This window comes from Octodon degus, unplaced genomic scaffold (genome assembly GCF_000260255.1).
Source record: "Octodon degus isolate 3935 unplaced genomic scaffold, OctDeg1.0 scaffold00226, whole genome shotgun sequence".
Taxonomy (NCBI): Eukaryota; Metazoa; Chordata; class Mammalia; order Rodentia; family Octodontidae; genus Octodon; species Octodon degus.
The window spans coordinates 1,450,144-1,469,361 of NW_004524802.1; the positions used below are offsets into that span (position 1 = coordinate 1,450,144).

General features: G+C 52.1%; 2 protein-coding genes across 2 annotated transcripts in view; one reads left to right on the forward strand and one right to left on the reverse strand.

Annotated features, from left to right (window-relative positions):
• Positions 1-6: 6 nt before the first annotated feature.
• On the forward strand, positions 7-2,605 carry Ckb (creatine kinase B). The gene is made up of 7 exons (XM_004645391.1): positions 7-199; positions 363-517; positions 609-741; positions 943-1,114; positions 1,671-1,794; positions 1,956-2,145; positions 2,219-2,605. The coding sequence occupies exons 1-7, from the start codon at positions 7-9 to the stop codon at positions 2,395-2,397; spliced, it is 1,146 nt and encodes a 381-aa protein (XP_004645448.1). The 3' UTR covers positions 2,398-2,605.
• A 9,942-nt stretch (positions 2,606-12,547) lies between these two features.
• Positions 12,548-19,218, reverse strand: part of Mark3 (microtubule affinity regulating kinase 3) — a gene marked incomplete at its 5' end in the record, with an annotated part of 134,705 nt that continues 128,034 nt past the window's right edge. The window contains one exon of the mRNA XM_023705608.1: positions 12,548-13,090. Coding sequence (XP_023561376.1) covers positions 12,742-13,090 — 349 coding nt within the window. The remainder of the gene's footprint in view (positions 13,091-19,218) is intronic.

The following is a 19,218-nucleotide window of genomic DNA, read 5'->3' on the forward strand; positions in this document are numbered from 1 at the left end:
GCCGCCATGCCCTTCTCCAACAGCCACAACGCGCTGAAGATGAACTTCCCCGCCGAGGACGAGTACCCTGACCTGAGCTGCCACAACAACCACATGGCCAAGGTGCTGACCCCCGAGCTGTACGCCGAGCTGCGCGCCAAGAGCACGCCGAGCGGCTTCACGCTGGACGACGTCATCCAGACCGGCGTGGACAACCCGGGTACGCGCAGAGCCCCGGAGTTCGGCCACCCCCGGCCTTCGGGACTGGCCCCCGGCCCTTCCTGCCCTGCGGCCCCTTCGCGCGCACTCGCAGGGTCCCCCGCGCCGGCCGCAGCCCCGCTAGCAGGCGGTGACGTCACTGTCCCCTCGCGCCCCTCCCCCAGGCCACCCGTTCATCATGACCGTGGGCTGCGTGGCGGGTGACGAGGAGTCCTACGATGTGTTCAAGGCGCTCTTCGACCCCATCATCGAGGACCGCCACGGCGGCTATCAGCCCAGCGATGAGCACAAGACCGACCTCAACCCCGACAACCTGCAGGTGCGGGGGCTGCGGCTGGGGACCTGGGGCGCGGAGCCGGAGGAGGAGCCGCTCAGGGCTCTCGGCGCTCACTTGCCCACACTCTGTCCAGGGCGGCGACGACCTGGACCCCAACTACGTGCTGAGCTCGCGGGTGCGCACGGGCCGCAGCATCCGCGGCTTCTGCCTGCCCCCGCACTGCAGTCGCGGGGAGCGCCGCGCCATCGAGAAGCTGGCGGTGGAGGGTAGGGCCGGGCTTGTTTACAGCCGCGGAGCCTCGCCTCGCGCTTATCTGCGCGGGTCCGGTTTCCCCGAGGGACCGAGGGACGCAGGCCAGCCTCGGCGGGGCGGGGGGGCGGCGGCGGCGGCTCCGGGTCCCCTCCCGCGAGCTCTGGGCGGGAGTCTGGGTGGCGGGGTCTGGCGGGTCCTGAGCGCCCCCTCTGCAGCCCTGTCCAGCCTGGACGGCGACCTGGCCGGCCGGTACTACGCGCTCAAGAGCATGACCGAGGCGGAGCAGCAGCAGCTCATCGACGACCATTTCCTTTTTGACAAGCCCGTGTCGCCGCTGCTGCTGGCCTCCGGCATGGCCCGTGACTGGCCCGACGCTCGCGGAATCTGGTGCGGCCTGCTACCCCGCACACACGGTGCCTTCCTTGCCCCCTGCCTGCCCCATCCTGCCCCACCATGAGTGCCGGGTGCCGCCCCCTTCACGCAGGCCACCTGGGCCGCGCTGGTGTCAAGGCCTTGGCCGCGCAGCCTGCCTCATCTGGGAGATCTGGCGCCTCAGAGCTCTCCTTGGCGTCTCTCCTCCACCTTCCTCTGGGAGCCGAGCCTCTTGTTTTCACCCTCTCCCCTCGGGATCCTGCCAGATGTTCGTGACGCAGAAGCCTCCTCCAAGTCCCTTGTGGCAGGGCTCCCCCCCCCAGGGGCTGGCCTGGCTGCTCCCTGCCTCCTAAGCAGGGACCTGGCCCCGCCTGCACAGGACTTGTCCTTTGGGGTGCGCTGGTGTGGGGTGTCTTGTTTGCTCTGCTTGCCTCAGTGCTGATGGAGCTGGTGGCAGTCCCTTTTGGGATGCCTCTGCGACCTCCGATGTTACTTGGTTCCTTGGGTCTGGCGTGGTTGTATAGGATACGGAATTCCTGAAAGAGCCTTGGCCTTCTGTCCCCTCCCCCAGGCACAATGACAATAAGACCTTCCTGGTGTGGGTCAATGAGGAGGACCACCTTCGAGTCATTTCCATGCAGAAAGGGGGCAACATGAAGGAGGTGTTTACCCGATTCTGCACCGGCCTCACCCAGGTCAGCCCAGGCAGGGGCCAATCCAGAACGCAGGTGGAATGGGGGTGCCCTGCCCATGTCCACGAGGGCCCAGGTCTCCTGGGGATCCCAGTCCAGCCTTCCCTGCTAGTCCCCTGGGACTCAGCCAGGCCTCCCTTTTCACACCCCTTTTGCACCTGCAGATCGAAACCCTCTTTAAGTCCAAGAACTATGAGTTCATGTGGAGCCCACACCTGGGCTACATCCTCACCTGCCCATCCAACCTGGGCACCGGGCTGAGGGCAGGCGTGCACATCAAGCTGCCTCACCTGGGCAAGCACGAGAAGTTTCCTGAGGTGCTCAAGAGGCTGCGGCTGCAAAAGCGAGGCACAGGTGAGCAATGGTGGCATCGGCGCCCCCGCACACTTCCTCCACACTGCTGACCCAGCCGTCCCCCCATCCACAGGTGGTGTGGACACAGCTGCCGTGGGCGGAGTCTTCGATGTCTCCAACGCAGACCGCCTGGGCTTCTCCGAGGTGGAGCTGGTGCAGATGGTGGTGGATGGGGTGAAGCTGCTCATCGAGATGGAGCAGCGGCTGGAGCAGGGCCAGGCCATCGATGACCTCATGCCTGCCCAGAAGTGAAGCCCGGCCTGAGCCGCCACCAGCCTGCCGCTTCCTAACTTATTGCCTGGGCAGTGCCCGCCATGTGCCCCTGATGTCCACCGCCTGGCGGCTGAGCCCTTAGCCTCGCTGTAGAGACTTCTGTCGCCCTGGGTAGAGTTTATTTTTTGATGGCTGAGCTGTTGCTGATGCTGAAATAAACTAGGGTTTTGGCTTGCGCTGTGTCTGAGTGGTACCTCTCTTTTCCAGTGGGAAGCCAGCTGGCTGTAGCCTGGCTTCTTGTCCCTTGTCACTACCTAAGAGACAGCACAGTGGCAGGAGTCATGCTGTGCCTGCTTTGCCCCATCCAGCAAAACCGGTCTTCACGGGGGAGGGACGGGGAAACAATGCCAGAGCTCCAAGGTATTCACTGAGCATCTAAGGGCATTTGGGCCTAGGGGTGGAGCCTGGCACTGTCCCTCAGCCCCATCCCCAGGGTGAGGGGCAGGATGACAGGGGCCCAGAATCTTGGTAGCTTCCAGTCTCAGGCATCCTGGTTCCAGCAGCTACTGGTCTCCTAAATCATCTGTCTAGGCTCCCTTCCTCCAGGCTCCGCCTCAGGCTGGCCACCTCCTCCTAGGCTAACTCTTCTGGCCCTTCCAGCTTGCTGAGGGTGCCCTGGGCCATGACCCCTCCACTTGATCCCTTTCAGGCCTTGGGGCAATAGGGGTTCGGGGACTGTTTTTACCTGGTCTGGTTCTCTTCTCCCACTGTGTTTCTAGCAGCCTATATGGGTTTGGGGAGCAGGGTTGGGCCTGGTGCCAGCCGGAAGCTGGGACTCCTCCCCACAGGCTACAGCTCCCTTTCTCCATCACTGGTCTATGCTGCCACCTGCTGGCCCTGGGGATCAAGGCCTGGGTGCACCCATGCCCACAGACGTCCTTGCTGGCTGACCATGGGAGTGAACGCACTGGCATCTTGTGGGGACTTGGGAATGCGTCAGCCTGGTTGCAGGTTGGGGGCAGCAATGGCTATGAGCTGGGGGTGCATCCTGCCCTGGCAGAGGCCATGCTCCATCTGAGGGCTGCTTTGGGGTGGCGTCAACCTGAGGCAGCTCCAAGCGGCCTTTGTGTGCCCCTCTCCGGCTGCCCCATTCCTGACTTGCCCTTTTGCCTGGAGGGGCCCAGGCCGGTCAGGAGGAAGGCCAGCGCCTTCTCCTCAGCTTCCTGTCCTCTTCCTGGTATGGGGGCTGGGCCCAGCCACTGTTGACTTTAGTCTGTTGACTTGGGAGAGAGCCAAGAATCACTTCTGGAGGAAGGCTGAGACAGGGAAGGTGGGACAACAGGCACCATGAGGATGTGGCTGGCCGAGCCCTCCTGTCCTGTCACTGACTGCATGGGGGTCATCTAGACACAAGCCAGAACAGAGCTGGACTGTCACGGGGCAGTAGCGACTCCACCCCCAGTGGGCACAGCACTGGGTGGGCCTCTTTCAGGTGGCCCAACACCCCCTCTTTACACTTGCCCTCCCAGCCTGGATATGCCCAGAACCATGAGGGTGCATGAGCTGAAGCCTCTGGTTCCACACCCTGCACAGCACCCTTTAGCCCTGAAGGCCCAGCAGGCAGGCCTGGCCCAGGGAGAGGAGGGTGCCTCGTACCCAAGTGGCCATCTCCAGGCCTGGCCTCACTTTCCAGGTGCTGGGAAGGCGCTCTCCTACTAGGGAGCCTGGACTGGTGACCAGAAGTCTGCTGAGCTCCTGGGATGCTGCTCCTAGGCCTGTGCAGCTCAACTCTGACCGCTTTTCAGAACAGCAGGCGCTCTCCCAGGCCCCTGGTTTCCCTGCCCAAGGTTCTCCTGGCCTGACGTTCGCTTCTGCTTTGGCTAGGCTGCGTGTGCTCTTGGAAGCTGCGTTAATGTTGCAGAGGAGGCACGGCTCCTCATGGCCTCACTTGGGGATGGCGGTCCCGCCTGCCTGCCGTCCTCAAACCTTCCCGGACAGGTATCCCCTCTGGTTTCAGATGTAAGTGGAGATGGAACAGGCAGGGAGGCCCTGCAGGCACTGGCTCCTTCGTGTGCCCCTCTCTGGCTGCCCCAGGAGGAGACTTGTGTTAACACCGTGGCTTCTGCTAGGAGCCAGGCACTGGCATGGAGAGGCCCAGCAACACCGTGGCACAGGTGTCCTGTGTGCTTCGGGACCTTCCGCGGCATCCCTGGCCTCCACCCACCTGTGACCACAGGACTCGTTTCCAGACATTTGAGTGCTACTGCTCCGCAGTAGTGATTAAGAGATTCGGTTTCTTAGAATAGGGAAGAACTGGTGAGGACTGTTTGCCAACAATAGAAGGCTGGCAAATCCCAGCCCTCCTTGGGCCCATGGTGTGGGGAATTCACAGAGAGGGCGACAGGCTGAGAAAGCTGACAAGGAAAAACAGGTTATAAAACAGCTTGTACCCTGAGATCCCACACAGAGTATGTATGGAAAAAACCCCAGAACAGTCTTTGCTGTGGGTGGTGGGGTAACAGGTGATTTCCTTCTTTATACTTCACTTTGCAAATTTTCTACCGTGAACATGTATTACTTACATAAGAAAAAATAAACGTTAGTTTTCACCATGCTGGGGATTAATCAAACGCTAGGTCTTCTGCCTGTGCTCCACCACTGAGCTGCACCCCCAGCCCTCCAAGGTTTCAGTGGCACTCTGAAGTCCTGTGTCCCAGCTTACGGGAGCCCACAGCTCTCACTCAGGGAACCTGAGCCTCAGGTCAGCTGGCTTGGAGTCCTGGAGTACAGTCTAGACTTCTTAGGGGTGCGACTGCTTCTCCTAACAGCAGCTTACAAAGGCTAAAATTGCCTGGTTGGCTCCTTACTCTGCACTCTTGCTGAGCCAGCCTAGTACTTAGCAGGCCTCCTAGTATGCCCTGAAGAGCTGGCATTTTCAGCTAATTTCCTTTCCACAGGTAAAAAGGAAATAAGCCTGCTAGAGCCTGACCCCAGGTCCAGCCACACGCTAGGCAAGCACTCTCCTGCTGCGCTGCGCCCTCAGCTGGGGAAACAATCTTTCGAGGGGCAGGAAGTCATCTTCAGGCTGCAGATGTTCTGTGAGCATGTGGCAGTGTCTTGGCTTGGAGAACTGCGGCTGTTGACCTGCGGGCTGGGCAGCAAGCCTGGCGCCATGCCCGACTCCTTGTAGTCAGTGGCTGGACCTGTCCCACTTTCCCCCACACCTTACTGTGTACACCAGGCTCTGCTTTGCTGAAGACAAAGGTTTAGTTTGGGTAGTCTTGATCTCCATATCTAAGGCATTAGGGAATTGTTCAAATTTAAATCTTGATTTAAAACTCAACTGTGGGCTGGCCAAATAGCCCAGTGGATTGAAGTGCCTGCAAGCAGGCGCAGGAGCCAGGGGTTCAATCCCTGGGCATGTCCTGCTGGCCCCACCCCTGGGGCACGCTGAGATGGCAATTGAGACTGGATGTGGTGGCACATGCCTGTAATCCCAGCTCTTGGGAGGCTGTAAACAGGCGGATCACTGAGTCCAATCTAGTAGTGAGACCCTGAACACCCGGTAGCCCCTTCCCTAAAATACAAATAAAACAAACAAATAAAACTCAACTGTAAGACCCAGTCCAAAGTGTCACCACAGCAACTGGCTGTGCCCACCTCTGGGGCACTGATGGCTAGACGTCTTCCATGTTAGCCACAAAGGCCTGTGCTTGGCTCCACGTCGGTTCCCAACTTTGCTAGCTGCAGAGCCACACAGGGCTAGGTAATGAAACGTTCCAGCAGCCTTGTCGGGATGCAGGACAAGTCAAGGCGGGTGTGTTTATGCCACCTTGCTCAGAACTCTTTCGCCACCTGTGTGGCTCACTCCCTGTGGTGAGCGGGCCACAGTTCTGCCAAGGCATCAGGAGACTGCTGCAGTGCTCCTGGCCCAGAGCCCTGCAGTCCCTTTGGATGGCTCCGAGTCAGACAGAAGGCAGTGTACAGGGGAGCCCGGCTCAGTTCTGGGAGCTATGTCTGGCAGGGGTGCCACCTCACGCGTCTGCTCTTTGCTCCTCAGCCTGCCCAAGAGCTCTCCCGGGAGCACTGCCCCACCCGCCCCCGGCTTCCTGTCAGAAGCTGCAGTCCTCACCTCTGCCGTCCACTGAGCTGTGTGTCTGCTGCTTCTTTCTCCTGTAGCACAACTGTTTTGGAGCTGAGTGTGGTGACACATGCCTGTTATCCCAGCACTCAGGAGGCTGAAGCAGAAGGATTGTTGTAAATTCAAGACCAATGCAGTCCTGAATTCAAGATCACTACAAAGTGAGCTCAAGGCCAGCCTGAACCGCATGGTGAGACCCTGTCGAGAGAGAGAGAGAGAGAGAGAGAGAGAGAGAGAGAGAGAGACCGAGAGACCGAGAGAGAGACCCAAACCTGTTTTGGTGCCGACTACCTCTTCCTTGCAGAACCCCACCCCACCCACACCGTTTAGCTGGTGCAGGTAGTTCGTGTTCATGTACCCAGGTTATCCCATAAAATGCAAACTACAGCAGCAAAACAGCAGTCATCAGCATTCCTTCATGAAAATGACAGTGAATCTAGTTGCTAACACTTCTGACTCATATTAAACAGCACTTCAAACATATGACTGTCTCTGAAAGATGGGCGAGGTCCTCATACAGCCCCTGGCCTCACAGGGACCACTTGTACAGACCTGAAGTCATAGCAAGTGGGGCCAGAGACCTTGCCCATCTGAGGCCAGAAAGGAGCAGTGAGGCACTGTACGCTGTCTACTGTTCCCCTGGCCTGGAGTCACGAATTCCACAAGTACTTTTCCAGTGAATTCCCAGTGTTGGCCTAAACTCATTGAGACACTGTCAGGAAATGTGCGCTACACGCTCCATACCATCAAGACCAAAGGGTGCACGGTGTCCGCTCTGGGAAATGGGAGACCTGGCCTCTCCGTGCGGCACTCAGGACCTGACCATGGCTCTGGGCAAGAGTGGCAGCCGCTGGGCTAGGCCTGGGCAGTGCAGCTATGTGTGGAGAAGGTGAGGGCACAGGTGGTGCAGAGCCCAGCACACAGGGCACAGGCGTGAGGCGCCTGTAAGCAGTGCTTCTGGCTGGGCTGAGAGATCACGGCTTCACACCCTGCTCCTCCGCTCATCTGTGTGCAGGTGGGATCCACAGCACAGGGTGGGTCACACTGCTGCCCATAGGAAGCTGCCCCAGGCTGGCACAGATCCTGCTCTTTAAGACCTGGCAAGATAGGCGCCAGGAATGGCCCCAGGTCCCTGGACTCTGCTGCCTACGCAGGGCCACGTGCTTTGTCTGGAAGTGGCACAACTCTGCCCCCAGGTGCTAGGTACTCTGAAGAGTACTGGGTAGTAAGGCCCTAGGAGACACATGCTGTTGCATACACTACTGGGACTGTGACAAGACAGGACTACCTGGGAGCTCACTGGTGTCACTGGTGCACTTGGCCTGAGGGGGACACGAGGGAGTCCTTGGTGCTGCCATCCTATCCATACGCCTGTCACCTCTATGTGTCTTTCCCTTGGCCTTCGGTGGACAGCCACTCGTGTCCCTCTGCTCTGGGAGATCAAGCTGCCCCATTACGGGGCTTTTATACCAGTTTATGTTTGTACCACCAGACTCAAAACACAGTAGCTTCCTCTTTTGGCTCCCCAAAATATGCAGGCCAAAGAGTGCAGAAATAGGCAACAAAGAAACATCTTCATCATGTTCTGAAAATACTTGCAAAAAACTAGGGCAGCTAACCTGGAGAAGCAAAAATTCAGGGTGCAAACACAATTTTCCCCCTAGTGCTGGAAATTCAACCAAGGGCCTCCCCGTACTCTCCTACTGAGCTACATCCCCAGCCGCGAGGGAACACGTTTTTAATGTTCAGATATTTAAGCCCTTCCTATGTATGGTAGCTACTTAGAAAGCTGAGGATAAGGGCTCACAAATTTGAGTGCAGCCTGGGGAATTCAGTGAGAACTTCTGTCAAAAAATTAAGAAAGGGCTGGGGAGATAGCTCAGAATATGCACTTGCCTGGCAAGTGCAAGGTCCTGAGTTCAATCAATGGCTAAAAAAAAAAAAAAAAAAGAGAGAGCTGGAGATGTAACTCAGTTGCAGGATTAATCCTTGATACAAAACTAAAACTAGGGGCCGGATAAGTGCTTCCCTGGCAAGCGCAAGGGCCTGAATTCAATCCCCGGTTTCACAAAACACACAAAAAACCCCCTAAAACTGAAGTGATAAATAAAAGCCTTGACCCATGACTAAAGCTCCCAAGAGCAGGGGACTCCAGGGTGGTCGGAGAAGCCGCTACATGCCACAAGGAGTGCCCTGACATTGCAGGGGCCCAGCCTGAGCATGGGTTCTGTCCAAAAGGCTGTCTTTGAAAATAGCTCCTGGGGTGGGCTAAGTGGGCAGGATACAGAGAGAGCAGGAAGTTGCAAAAGGCACTGGGACTAAGAGCCACAGCATCATCTGTGCCTCTTTGGGGTGGCAACCCCAAGAACTTGATCTATTAAAGCTCTGGGTGAGAGCATAGTTGACCACAGCCAGGAGCCACAGGCCAACCACAGGGCCTGCAACCCACCAGTTCTACCATGAGAACCTGGAAGCAGCCAGTCGATCAGCACCCCCACACCAAAGCGTGCCGATACGAGGCCCCTGGGGTGCAACTGCCCACACCCCAGGGTGATCCCCTGGCACAGCTTTCCTGCCTCGCTCTTGGTGCTCTCAAGGGAGGCAGAGCCTGGCCTGTGTGCTCAGGAAGCACAAGCTTCCCACGCCACCTGTCCTTGATGCATACTAAGGAGCTCGGTGAAATGCCCGAGCCCCAGCTGCACACCTGATGGGAAATCTCATCCTAAAGCAGGAAAGTCTAAGCCATGACCACAGCGATCACCGCAGGGATTGCACCTACCTTGAGCAGGTGAAGTGGGGATCACCAGGGCAGGCAGCAGGGCAGAGGGATGAGTGTGGCCCACCTTGGGGACCCTGCTCCTGCTCCTTTCCCTCCCAGCCTCTGGCCCCCGAGGAAGTGCTGGAGGGCCAGTAGACACACAGGATAGGCCACAGCCAAACCTGCCCCCTGCAGCTGCTGGCTGTCTAGACTCAGGAGCACCTCAGACCACCAGCCACCGAAGCTGCTCTGCACTCTTCTTCTGACACAGGGGCTCACAGTAGTTCCGGTTGGCCTTGAACTCTGCGCCATCCTGTCTCAGCCTCCACAGCACCCTACCTACCTAGAGTGCTTTCTTATATGGCATGTACCCTGCTCCCAGGAGCCATGTGGCCAGACAGGAAGGTTGGTCTGCAAAACCTGGCCCTTCATGAAGTCCCCCAAATAATCCACCCCACTGTGCCTGCCCAACGCTTCTCCTCAGCATGGCCTCCTCCTGCCTTCCACACCCGGTGCCGCTCCATCCCCACTCGCAGGAAGTGCCTGGCACACCAAGCTGCTTGTCACTGTCAGGCTGTCTTCTTCCCTGGCTGTCAGGGTGGCCTGAGCTCCACTCGCATGCCTGGACTCCCCTGTATGGCAGAACAAGTTACCTCCAGTGCACTTCATGACACTCCCCAGGAGAGTTAAGCTTCCCTCATCGCATTTAGGCTCTCGCTATGCAGCTTCAACTAACCTCAAATTCAGAGATCCTATCTCAGCTCCCCAAATGATGGGATTATAGACATGCACCACTCCACGCAGCCTCTCATCCTGGTTTAAAGGGCCCTGTGGCAAATAAATGAGGACAAGATACACCCCGAAAACATGGGCAGCAAAGCCTGCACCCTCCCACACACAGCCTTCCTCTTCCAGGATGAACCAGCAACAGCTTCCCAGTCTCTTGCCTCCCTGAGCTGCACCCAGTCACGGCATGTGGTGCTCACTGGGCACAGCTGCCCAGGCAGTGTTCACACACTCACGTGCTCTGACAGATCTGGACCGCCTAGGCTTTGGGACGTCTACTGTGGAAACAGTCCCAATGGCTGTCACACTCAGATTTGGCTGTGACTGGAGGCCCTCAGAGTCTACATGGCACTCGCTTCTGAGAAAATTGTCTTGATTTTCTCCTGTCTGCGACGAATGCAACCACAGGTGCACCTGCCAGGTGCCTTGTCGCACCTTGACAAATGCTGGGGAGCTTGGGAGGAAAGCATGGGGCAGTATTTGAGTCACAAATGATTTTTATTTACTTCTAGAATTTCCTTCCAAAATTCAATGTAGAGTAAAAACTGTGGAACTTGCAAGAAGGGCACAGGCCCTTGCGATGGATGAGTTCTCAGCCTGATTTGTGAAGGGTAGCCAGGCATATGGCCACTAAAATCAGATCACTGTCATACAGCTGCCATTTCTTCCCCTTCAGTGCTGAGGACTGAACCCAGGACCTGTTGCACTGAGCTACATCTCAGCCTTTTAAAATCTGACACAGCGATTAACTCACCCAGGCTGGATAGCTTCTACCTACTTCACCCCGTGTCCAGGGTGCCAGCCTGCCCCTCTTCGGTGAGTTTTCATCCACTTGCCTGCTGCAGCTCCCTAGTGTCTCATTCTTTCTTTCTTTCGTGGCCAGCTCAGCCTGCCCTGGGGGCAGGGCTGGTGCAGGACATGGCACTGGGGATCCAACCGCAGTCCCTGTGCTTGCCTGGGCAGGTGCTTTAGCCTGCTGAGCTGTCTCACTGGCCCTCTCCTTGCTTTTTTCCTCCTCTTGCCTGGTGTCCTTGATGGCACCCAAACCTGCTCTCGAGGCCCTTCCCAGTCACCTTTTTACTCCTCCACAGCGAGGAAATGGCTGCCTGATTCCTAAATGCTCCCAGGGCCCACGGGCAGTGGCTGTGGATGCAGCGTGCCCAGGGCAGCAGCATTCTCACCCGCAGGCCACAGCTCTTGAGGGGCTTCCTTGCTCTTCTCCCCTATGCCCAATGTGAACCACAGCTACCACAGCTACCATTCAACAATCCACATGTGGCACTCATGTGCCAGACGCACCTCTCCTGGGTAAGTAAGTGGTCATCTGCAGTGGCTGGCCGTAAGGTACAGGTGTCCTATCCGGCCCAGCCACTGCTACAGTCACAAAGGAACTGGCCTTCAGCCTTTGTGGTGCTCTCTGCCAGCTCTCCGTGGCTGCCTCCCCTCTATGCTGGACCCACCACAAGCTATTTAAGGCGTGCCTACCTGAATCCCACACCTTCTCAAAACCCTGACCTGCAGTTCGTTTCACAGAGTTCTCCCCACACCTTGTAGTAGGTGCTACAGGGGAGCCAGGGCTGTAATCAATACGCCTCACACAATAAGGATGCCTTGTCCATGGTGGACAACAGATCCCTACCTAGGGTTGCTGAAGGTCTGGCCAGACTCTCACACTCCAGACAACAAACCGGATCCCCCAACCACCCCACTACACTTCTGTGATGACATTAGAGCATCAAATTGAATGACAAGTTCATTACCATTACATAACCACGTAGGTGTTGGAGAAAAGCTTTAGGTCAGACTTGTGTATGAATCATCAGGACTGAGAGACACACAATGCCCTGCAGAGAGCAGCCCAGAGCTGCCAAGGCCTGGCAATTGCCCAGGTGGTGCCCAGTGTGGCCTGAGGAACGAGGCACAGGGAGAGGACAGTAACTCGACATATTGGGGCCTGCTGTGAGGCAGTGGCCCTGAGCTTCCCCTCACATTCCTTCACTTGCATTCAGCCTGGTGGTGGAGGTAAGTACTGAGCTCAAGGGACTGCCTGGGTCTCAGTCTTAAACACAGTATCAGGAGACAATGCAAGATTTTACTGAGAAAAAGTGAATTTTTAATTATCTTGTGAATCTACTTAGAAAAACACACACAAGCAATGTTCACAACTATAAATTTAAACCTTTTGCACTAAAAAAAAAAAAAGAAAAAAAAAACAACCCACAAAACAACAAACACAAAACCACAGGCATGAACTGTAAACCTGTATTAATTATCAACTAGTTTCAGGTTAATTCTTAGCAGTAATTCAGTGTTTTCCTCCTTGGCAACTGTAGTTTAGCACCAAATGACCTCCCACAGAGGTACTAGCGACAACACTGGCTGCGAGTATAAGGAGGTGCTCTGCACGCGCTGCTGCCCACACTCCTGCACTCACACCGCACTCAGGAGGCGTGGCCAAAGTGGCACACGAGGGTTCCCAGGGCAATGGAAACAAGACAGAGGCACAAGGTCACATGACTTTAATGTAGTGCATTCGTAGAAAAGGCCAGCTTTCGCTCCCAGGCGTGCTCTTGTCCTCGGACTTCAATGTCATGATTTAGAAGATGCAGATGTTATTGCCTAAATATTATTCTACACATCTCCATCAGTGTCAGGAAAACACTTTAATTGCTACTTAGTTTACACCATAATTACTGGGTTACAGCTTTAGCTCATTGGCAATTTTGGAAGCAATATTTTTGAAAGCTATGGATGTCCCTGATATCCGCTTAAACCGGACGCCATTCAGAGACAGTCTTGGCAGTTTACAAACTTCCATCTCCCACTGCACCAGGTTCTCGGCGGCATGCCCGTCACCGTGCACGCAGAAGAGCAGGAAGCGCTCCCGCTGCTCATAGTCGCAGTTATTGGCGTCCAGCACTTTGCGGATCTCGCGCATCATGTCACTGGGATCCATGGAACTCGTGGTCTTCATGCTCCAGGTGAAGCGTAGGGAGCGAGGTTTGGCTTCTTTGTTTTCGTCCTTTTGCTCAGCAGACACATTGCGACTGAAACGTACAGCGGCAGGTTTATCTTTAATTGTGCAGGAAAACGAATCTTTTCCACCTTAGCTAGTTCAGCAGCAACATCTTCAACAACAAACTGACGCCCATGTTTTCCCACGAAAAGGTACTCATCTGTCCCGCCTTGCCCCGTGCACAAGCCACATACACAAATTAGCTGGCTGGAGAATCTCCACAACCTCTCACGCTGACCAAAACACAAATATCTGGTAAGCAGAACACAGCAGACTCAGCCCACCCTCTGGACCATGCAGGGTGGGCGCTGGCATCAGCCTTCTGCTGTTCCCACGCTCCCCTCACCATGACCGTCACAGAGACTCAGTGTATTCAGGGACTCAATATTCAGCTTAAAGTCATTTTTCTCTGAAAACCGCTCAGATGCCAAGTACACAGCTGGGCGGAGCATGTTCTGTAGCACCTCTACCCACCTCACTGTTTTCTTCCTTGATTGTTGAACTTCCAGTTTCACGGTTAAAAAGAAACATTCTGGTAGCATGTGGCTGTGGCCAGCTGCTCACGAGGCTTAGGCAGGAGGACTGCGCAAGCCCAAGAGTTTGAGGCTGCTGCTAAAAGGCTGCAAAGTGAGACACTACCTAAAAACTAAATAAAACCCCAAAGCCTAGCATAATCTTTTTTTTTTTTTTTTTTTTGCGGAACCAGAGATTGAAATCAGGCCCTTGCGCTTGCCAGGGAAGTGTTTATTCCACTGAGCCATCTCCCTGGCCCCTCAGCATAATCATAATCTTACTACTGAAATAAAAAATGAAACATGATAGCTCACTGGTATACACAGAACTAAAATGACTGTGTAGCTAGTAGATTCAAGACGGAACTAATATGTGGAGTCAGGTACTCGATGTGTTGCAAAAACGAGCACAGGTTTTCCAACATTTTGGGAAACAGGATGCTGTGAGGTGAGCAAACAGTGCCGGAAAGGTGTCTGCTAACGGCTACACCAAGGAAGCGAGAGAAGCTATGGGCTACGGAAGGCGACAGCTTGCAGGTCTCCATACAGGATTCCAATACCTCACAGGGAGCCAGGGGAGGGGTTCTGTTTTGAGCAGAGGGATGACCTCCCTCTGCATGGAGGCAGATGAATGGAACGTACTCTGGGCACAGAAGCACCAAGACACCCTGGTTGTGCTGAGCACCTGCTACAGGGCTCGGCTTGCCTGGGGCAGGAGGCAGGTTCCATTGCCATCTTCCCATTGTCAGCTGGAGCCTGCTACAGGTTGCTGGTGTTTTCCCTGCCACCCTGATGGAGCGGCCAGGCCCAGGCCCAAGCCCAGGTTCCATGGGCTTTTGAAGGCTTTCATTCAGAAAAAGTCCCACCAACAGAGCTGGGGCAGAAAAACTAGGAGGGGAATAAAGGGGCCAGTGTGGCCCTGAAATTGCAGGGCAGTGACAGGTGTGTAACAGGCCAAGCAGAGGCCTACTCTATCCTGAAACAATAGCTACAACAAATGAAAAGCAGATGTAAGGCTCCTACCAAAATCTTAGAAGAAAACATAGCTAATTTGAAGCATGCAAATCCTCTTAAAGATTTGTCATATCCCTTGAGAACAGAACCACATTGAGAGTCAGTGATGGTCAAGGGCTTCTCCAACCCAACTTCCTAACCTTAGATGTGCTCAGAGCTGCTCATACCACCATCCACTTACACACAAACACACTGAGGCAGGGCTGGAGAGGTGCCTGCGGCATACCAGCACCCTCAGGTGGTGACTGGGGCTTGGTGCAGCCTCCTCGCCCTGCCACTTGGAGATGGCGGCAGCAGGAACAGGACAGACAAGACTGCCATGCAGAACATTCAGAAAAGTGCCCTTCCGCCACATAAACAAGGCAAACACCTAGAAGTGATTTGAAGTAAAAATGGTTTCCCTCACCTTGAGCCCTCATATCTCCCGTTCCTCTCATATTCAGTTGGAAGCCTCAATGAATAAAATGTGGAAGCAGAGAGAAGTGGGAAAGAGAAAAGAAATCTTACACACCAGTACATGACCACCCATGCAGCAACACAAATAGCAGATAATGAACAACCAAAAGCCCTTTCCGGTCTCCAGCTGGGCTTACTGCAGCCCCTACTTTCAACCTGACTTAACAAGCGACACAGTTCTCCTGAGGACACAGGTGTAGAAAAGGACAGGCTGTATAGCCACAGCTGCCATCCTGCTGGGTCTCCTGGATAGTTTTTAAAATAATCCTCACTGTGTAATGGGTTTCCCATAAAAAGGAAGCATGGCTCTATCAGTTGAGTTCTACGTTCAATTATACCATTTTCTTCCTTTTTTAAAAATTTATTTATTTTTTAATGTTTTTAGTTGTTACAGGGTCCTACCATGCAGCTCGGACTGGTGGCAATCCTCCTGCTTTCAGGCTCCCCAGCCTTGGGATTACAGGCATGCGCCACCACACCCACATTCTGGCTGGCTCAGCCTGCCCTAGGGGCAGGGCTGGCATGGCATGAGGTGCAGGGGACCAAACTACAGTCCCTGTGCTTGCCTGAGCAGGTGTTTTTGTCCGCTGAGCTATATCATTATAACATTTTCAGTCCAAGGGAATTTTTGACAACTGAGATCAACTGAAAAATAATCAAGAGGTAGAGTTTCTGACAGGAAGAAAAGCACTCTTTTCCAGTTTCTGATAAAGAACTCAATGTTAACAGACCCTCACAATGACCCATCAGTTTTGTAAACACAAAAATGAGCAGTCTGGCCTTCGAGTGGCCAGGAACACTATGGCTCTTACTGGCAGGTTTCTTGCTGTGTGTGTGTGTGTGCGCGCGCGCATGTGCACTCCAAGACAGTGTATGTGTGTGTACATTCCAAGACAGCAATATTTTTGGTTCCCTGACTTTTAACTCCAGTAATACTAATCTCTTCAGAAAACCATTTACAGGAATACTTCAGTAAAAATACCAAGGCATACTTCATTGGTCTGGGGAAAGTAGTTTTTAGATAGAATACTATTTACTCTTTAACTTTCCAAAAATATTACAGAATTTTGGCTGTGCAGCTGCTCATGTCTTCATTTCTTAAAAAGCCAAATCAAATTAGGCTGTTAGTTTGAATTTTAGATTTATCTCCAGTATTAGTCTTAACTGATAATTTGTCACTTTAAAACCTTTTTGCTAATTTAAACTTTAATAAAAATGACAACTAATATGAATTACCACTTACCTTTTGCATGCTTGTGGCTAATTATAAATTACACGTTAATGTTACTAAACATTTCATTCCTCAAACAGGAGCATGCTAAGTGTTATTAGTATAATGACAGAATTATTTGGATGCTAAACAATTCTACCAAAGAAAGAACATGCACAGAGCATGCACAGGCCTTTTGCTGTGTGGTGCCATAGCTCCTTTAAAATCCTGACAGAGTTAATTTATTTCTTTCCAGTTTCCTTCCAAGGAAATAAGTATTTAGTTCTCAGCAGAAAGTTTAGTTTTTAAGGAAAAAACAGGGCCAGAAAAGCCAAACCTGAGGTTAATTGCAGGAGCCATTTCAAGGTGAGAACTGAAAAATAAAGTGTGTATACACAAATCCTACCTTTTGATAAACCTGAATGACATGTTTCTAAAAGAAATTAAGCCAAAAAAAAAAAAAATTAACAAAAAGCACTCACATAAACAGGAAACCTAATCAGTTATAGAAAGAAAACAAATGAACAAAAAAATCCAAATATAGAGCTCCTCCTCTGGCCAATAATGAAACAGTGACATTTGTTGAAAAGCATAATTAATATGGATAAATAATGTGTTATCTTTTAACTAGACATTAAAAAAAATCTGTACTTGTACAGAAAGTTTTAGCAGTAAACACTGCCATCGGCTCTACAGTTCTTCAGATGGATGCACTTTTCTTTTCTTTTTTTTTTTGCGGAACCGGGGATCGCACTCAGGCCCTTGCGCTTGCCAGGACGCGCTTACTCCACGGAGCATCTCCCAGCCCGGCCCCCAGATGGATATACTTTTAAGACTCAATGTCATACATTAAAGAAATAACAAGTCATTTGCTATATATCATAATAGTATTTCTTGATTTTCTTCAGAGTAGCTTAATACATAAAATGAAAAAATTGATATAGTGGCATGAAATAAATAATTTTAAGAACAAAATAGGTTATGTGATTTAAGTAAACTTCAGTTTTAGATCTCAAAATGAGTGAAAATCAAGTGTTAGATAACAGTATGGAACGCGCGCGCGCACGCCCGCACGCACGCACGCCCGCACGCACCCTCACAGGCTTGAATGCGAACTCGGGGGTGCTCGATCCCTGCGTTACAGCCTTAGCATGGTCTTGCCAAGTTTCTCAGGCTAGCCCTCAACTTGAGATCCTCCTGCCTCAGCTGCCTAGTGTACATCATCTTGCTTGACTGGATTTTATTTTCAAGAGTAGGAAAATTTATTGAGTAATAGGAATAGCTTTTTTTTTTTTGGTGGAACCGGGGATTAAACTCAGGCCCTTGCACTTGCCAGCAAGTGCTTATTCTACTGAGCCATCTCCGCAGCCCCTAGGAATAGCTTTTTTTTTTTTTTTTTTGTGGAATTGGGGATTGAACTCAGGTCCTTGTGCTTGCCAGGGAAGTGCTTATTCCACTCCCCAGGCCCTGAGCCATCTCCCTGGGCCCAGAACAGCTCTCGAGAGCCGTAAGTGGTCCTAAATAAATGGTTTTCCCTGGATTTTCATGTAACAAAATAACTTCTTGCAAGGGGCAACTATGGCCACTAAACAATTTTAAGGAGATGCACAGGTTTTATGGTGAACAGAATTTGACCACTTTCCAAACTATGGACCAGGTCATTAGATCAGCGGAGGCCTTCTCCTGGGCAAGTGCAGGCTGATGAAAGGCCATGTGTCATGGGACACAGTGGAAATTCTGAATGAAGTGAGGAAATCTTTGGGCCTTTTTTTTTTTTTTTTTTGGTAATTTGAGGTTAACTCTGGATTGCTTTAATAATGACAAAATATCTAAAATGTCTAAAATAGACAAATTCTAACCATTTCATACAGATCAAATGTGGGGGATAGGCTGCACATGGTAAAGATCACACACGTGAAATATTTTATAATTAAATGCTGGGGCTGGGGAGATGGCTCAGTGGAATAAGTGTTTCCCTCGCAAGAACAAGGGCCTGAGTTCAATCCCTGGTTCTGCCAAAACATCAGAAAGGATATCCACATATGAAAGGATGAAGTTAAGATTCCTACATCATGTCAGATACAGCTAAACTAAAAACACATCATGGACTTACAGTGTAAGATCTAAAACTATGATTCTTAAAAGAAAATGCAAAACTAAAAGCTTTGTGATGTTCTACTACAGAGTGGCTTCTTAGGTAAGACATCAAAGCATAGTGATATAAGGAACATTTGCTAAGTTGGATTTCATAAAAAATGAAAGACATATTTCAAGGAACAGCATCACAAATGTTAAAAAAAACAGGAAAAAAAATATAATTAAATGCTCCAAAAATGTAAGGTGATATTAAATTAACTGAATTTTTTATGAGCAGAATATATTTATTGAGAGAAAGAAAGCTCTTGTCCGAGAGGGATGGGGGGGCAAGTGGGTAATTCCCCCCCAATTAATTGAAAGTTGATAAAAGACCATTAAATACATTTTTGTTTCCTCATTTTCTACTTGAGAAGTGAGAGTTCATCTTTTCTGCCTTCCTTAAATAGCCTAAACTAAGTTACAAAGAGGAGGAGGGCTGCTGGACACAAGGAGCCCTGTGTGCCACTCAGGGCACTGGGACATTTGTTCCTGCAGTGTCAGGGAGATTAGAGTGTTCATAGCAGGGCTGGGAGGGAACCATACTCTCCTGACTGTGGAGACCTTAGCTCTCTGAAGCTACATGCCCCTGATGCCTGGCACTGCCTTACCACACCTAAGTGCCAACATCTTAGCCTTATAGGCACTGCAACTTTAATTCCAGCAATGCCTGCTAGGGAGAGAGGTTTCAACTGCAGCAGTAAGGATTCTATGTACTTTCTTTTTTTTTTTTAAAAGTGATTCAACTGATTTCTTCTTTATTTATTTTAATTACTTTTTTAACATTTATTTATGTGTGTGTGTGCGCGCGCGCGCGGGCCAGCTCAGCCCACC

What these genes read in the sequence shown, in the direction of transcription:
- Ckb (XM_004645391.1), top strand. Translation starts at nt 7, where the DNA reads ATGCCCTTCTCCAACAGCCACAACGCGCTGAAGATGAACTTCCCCGCC. An exon ending in GACCGGCGTGGACAACCCGG is followed by an intron (nt 200 to 362) that starts GTACGCGCAGAG and finishes CCCCTCCCCCAG; the next exon opens with GCCACCCGTTCATCATGACC. An exon ending in TCAACCCCGACAACCTGCAG is followed by an intron (nt 518 to 608) that starts GTGCGGGGGCTG and finishes CACTCTGTCCAG; the next exon opens with GGCGGCGACGACCTGGACCC.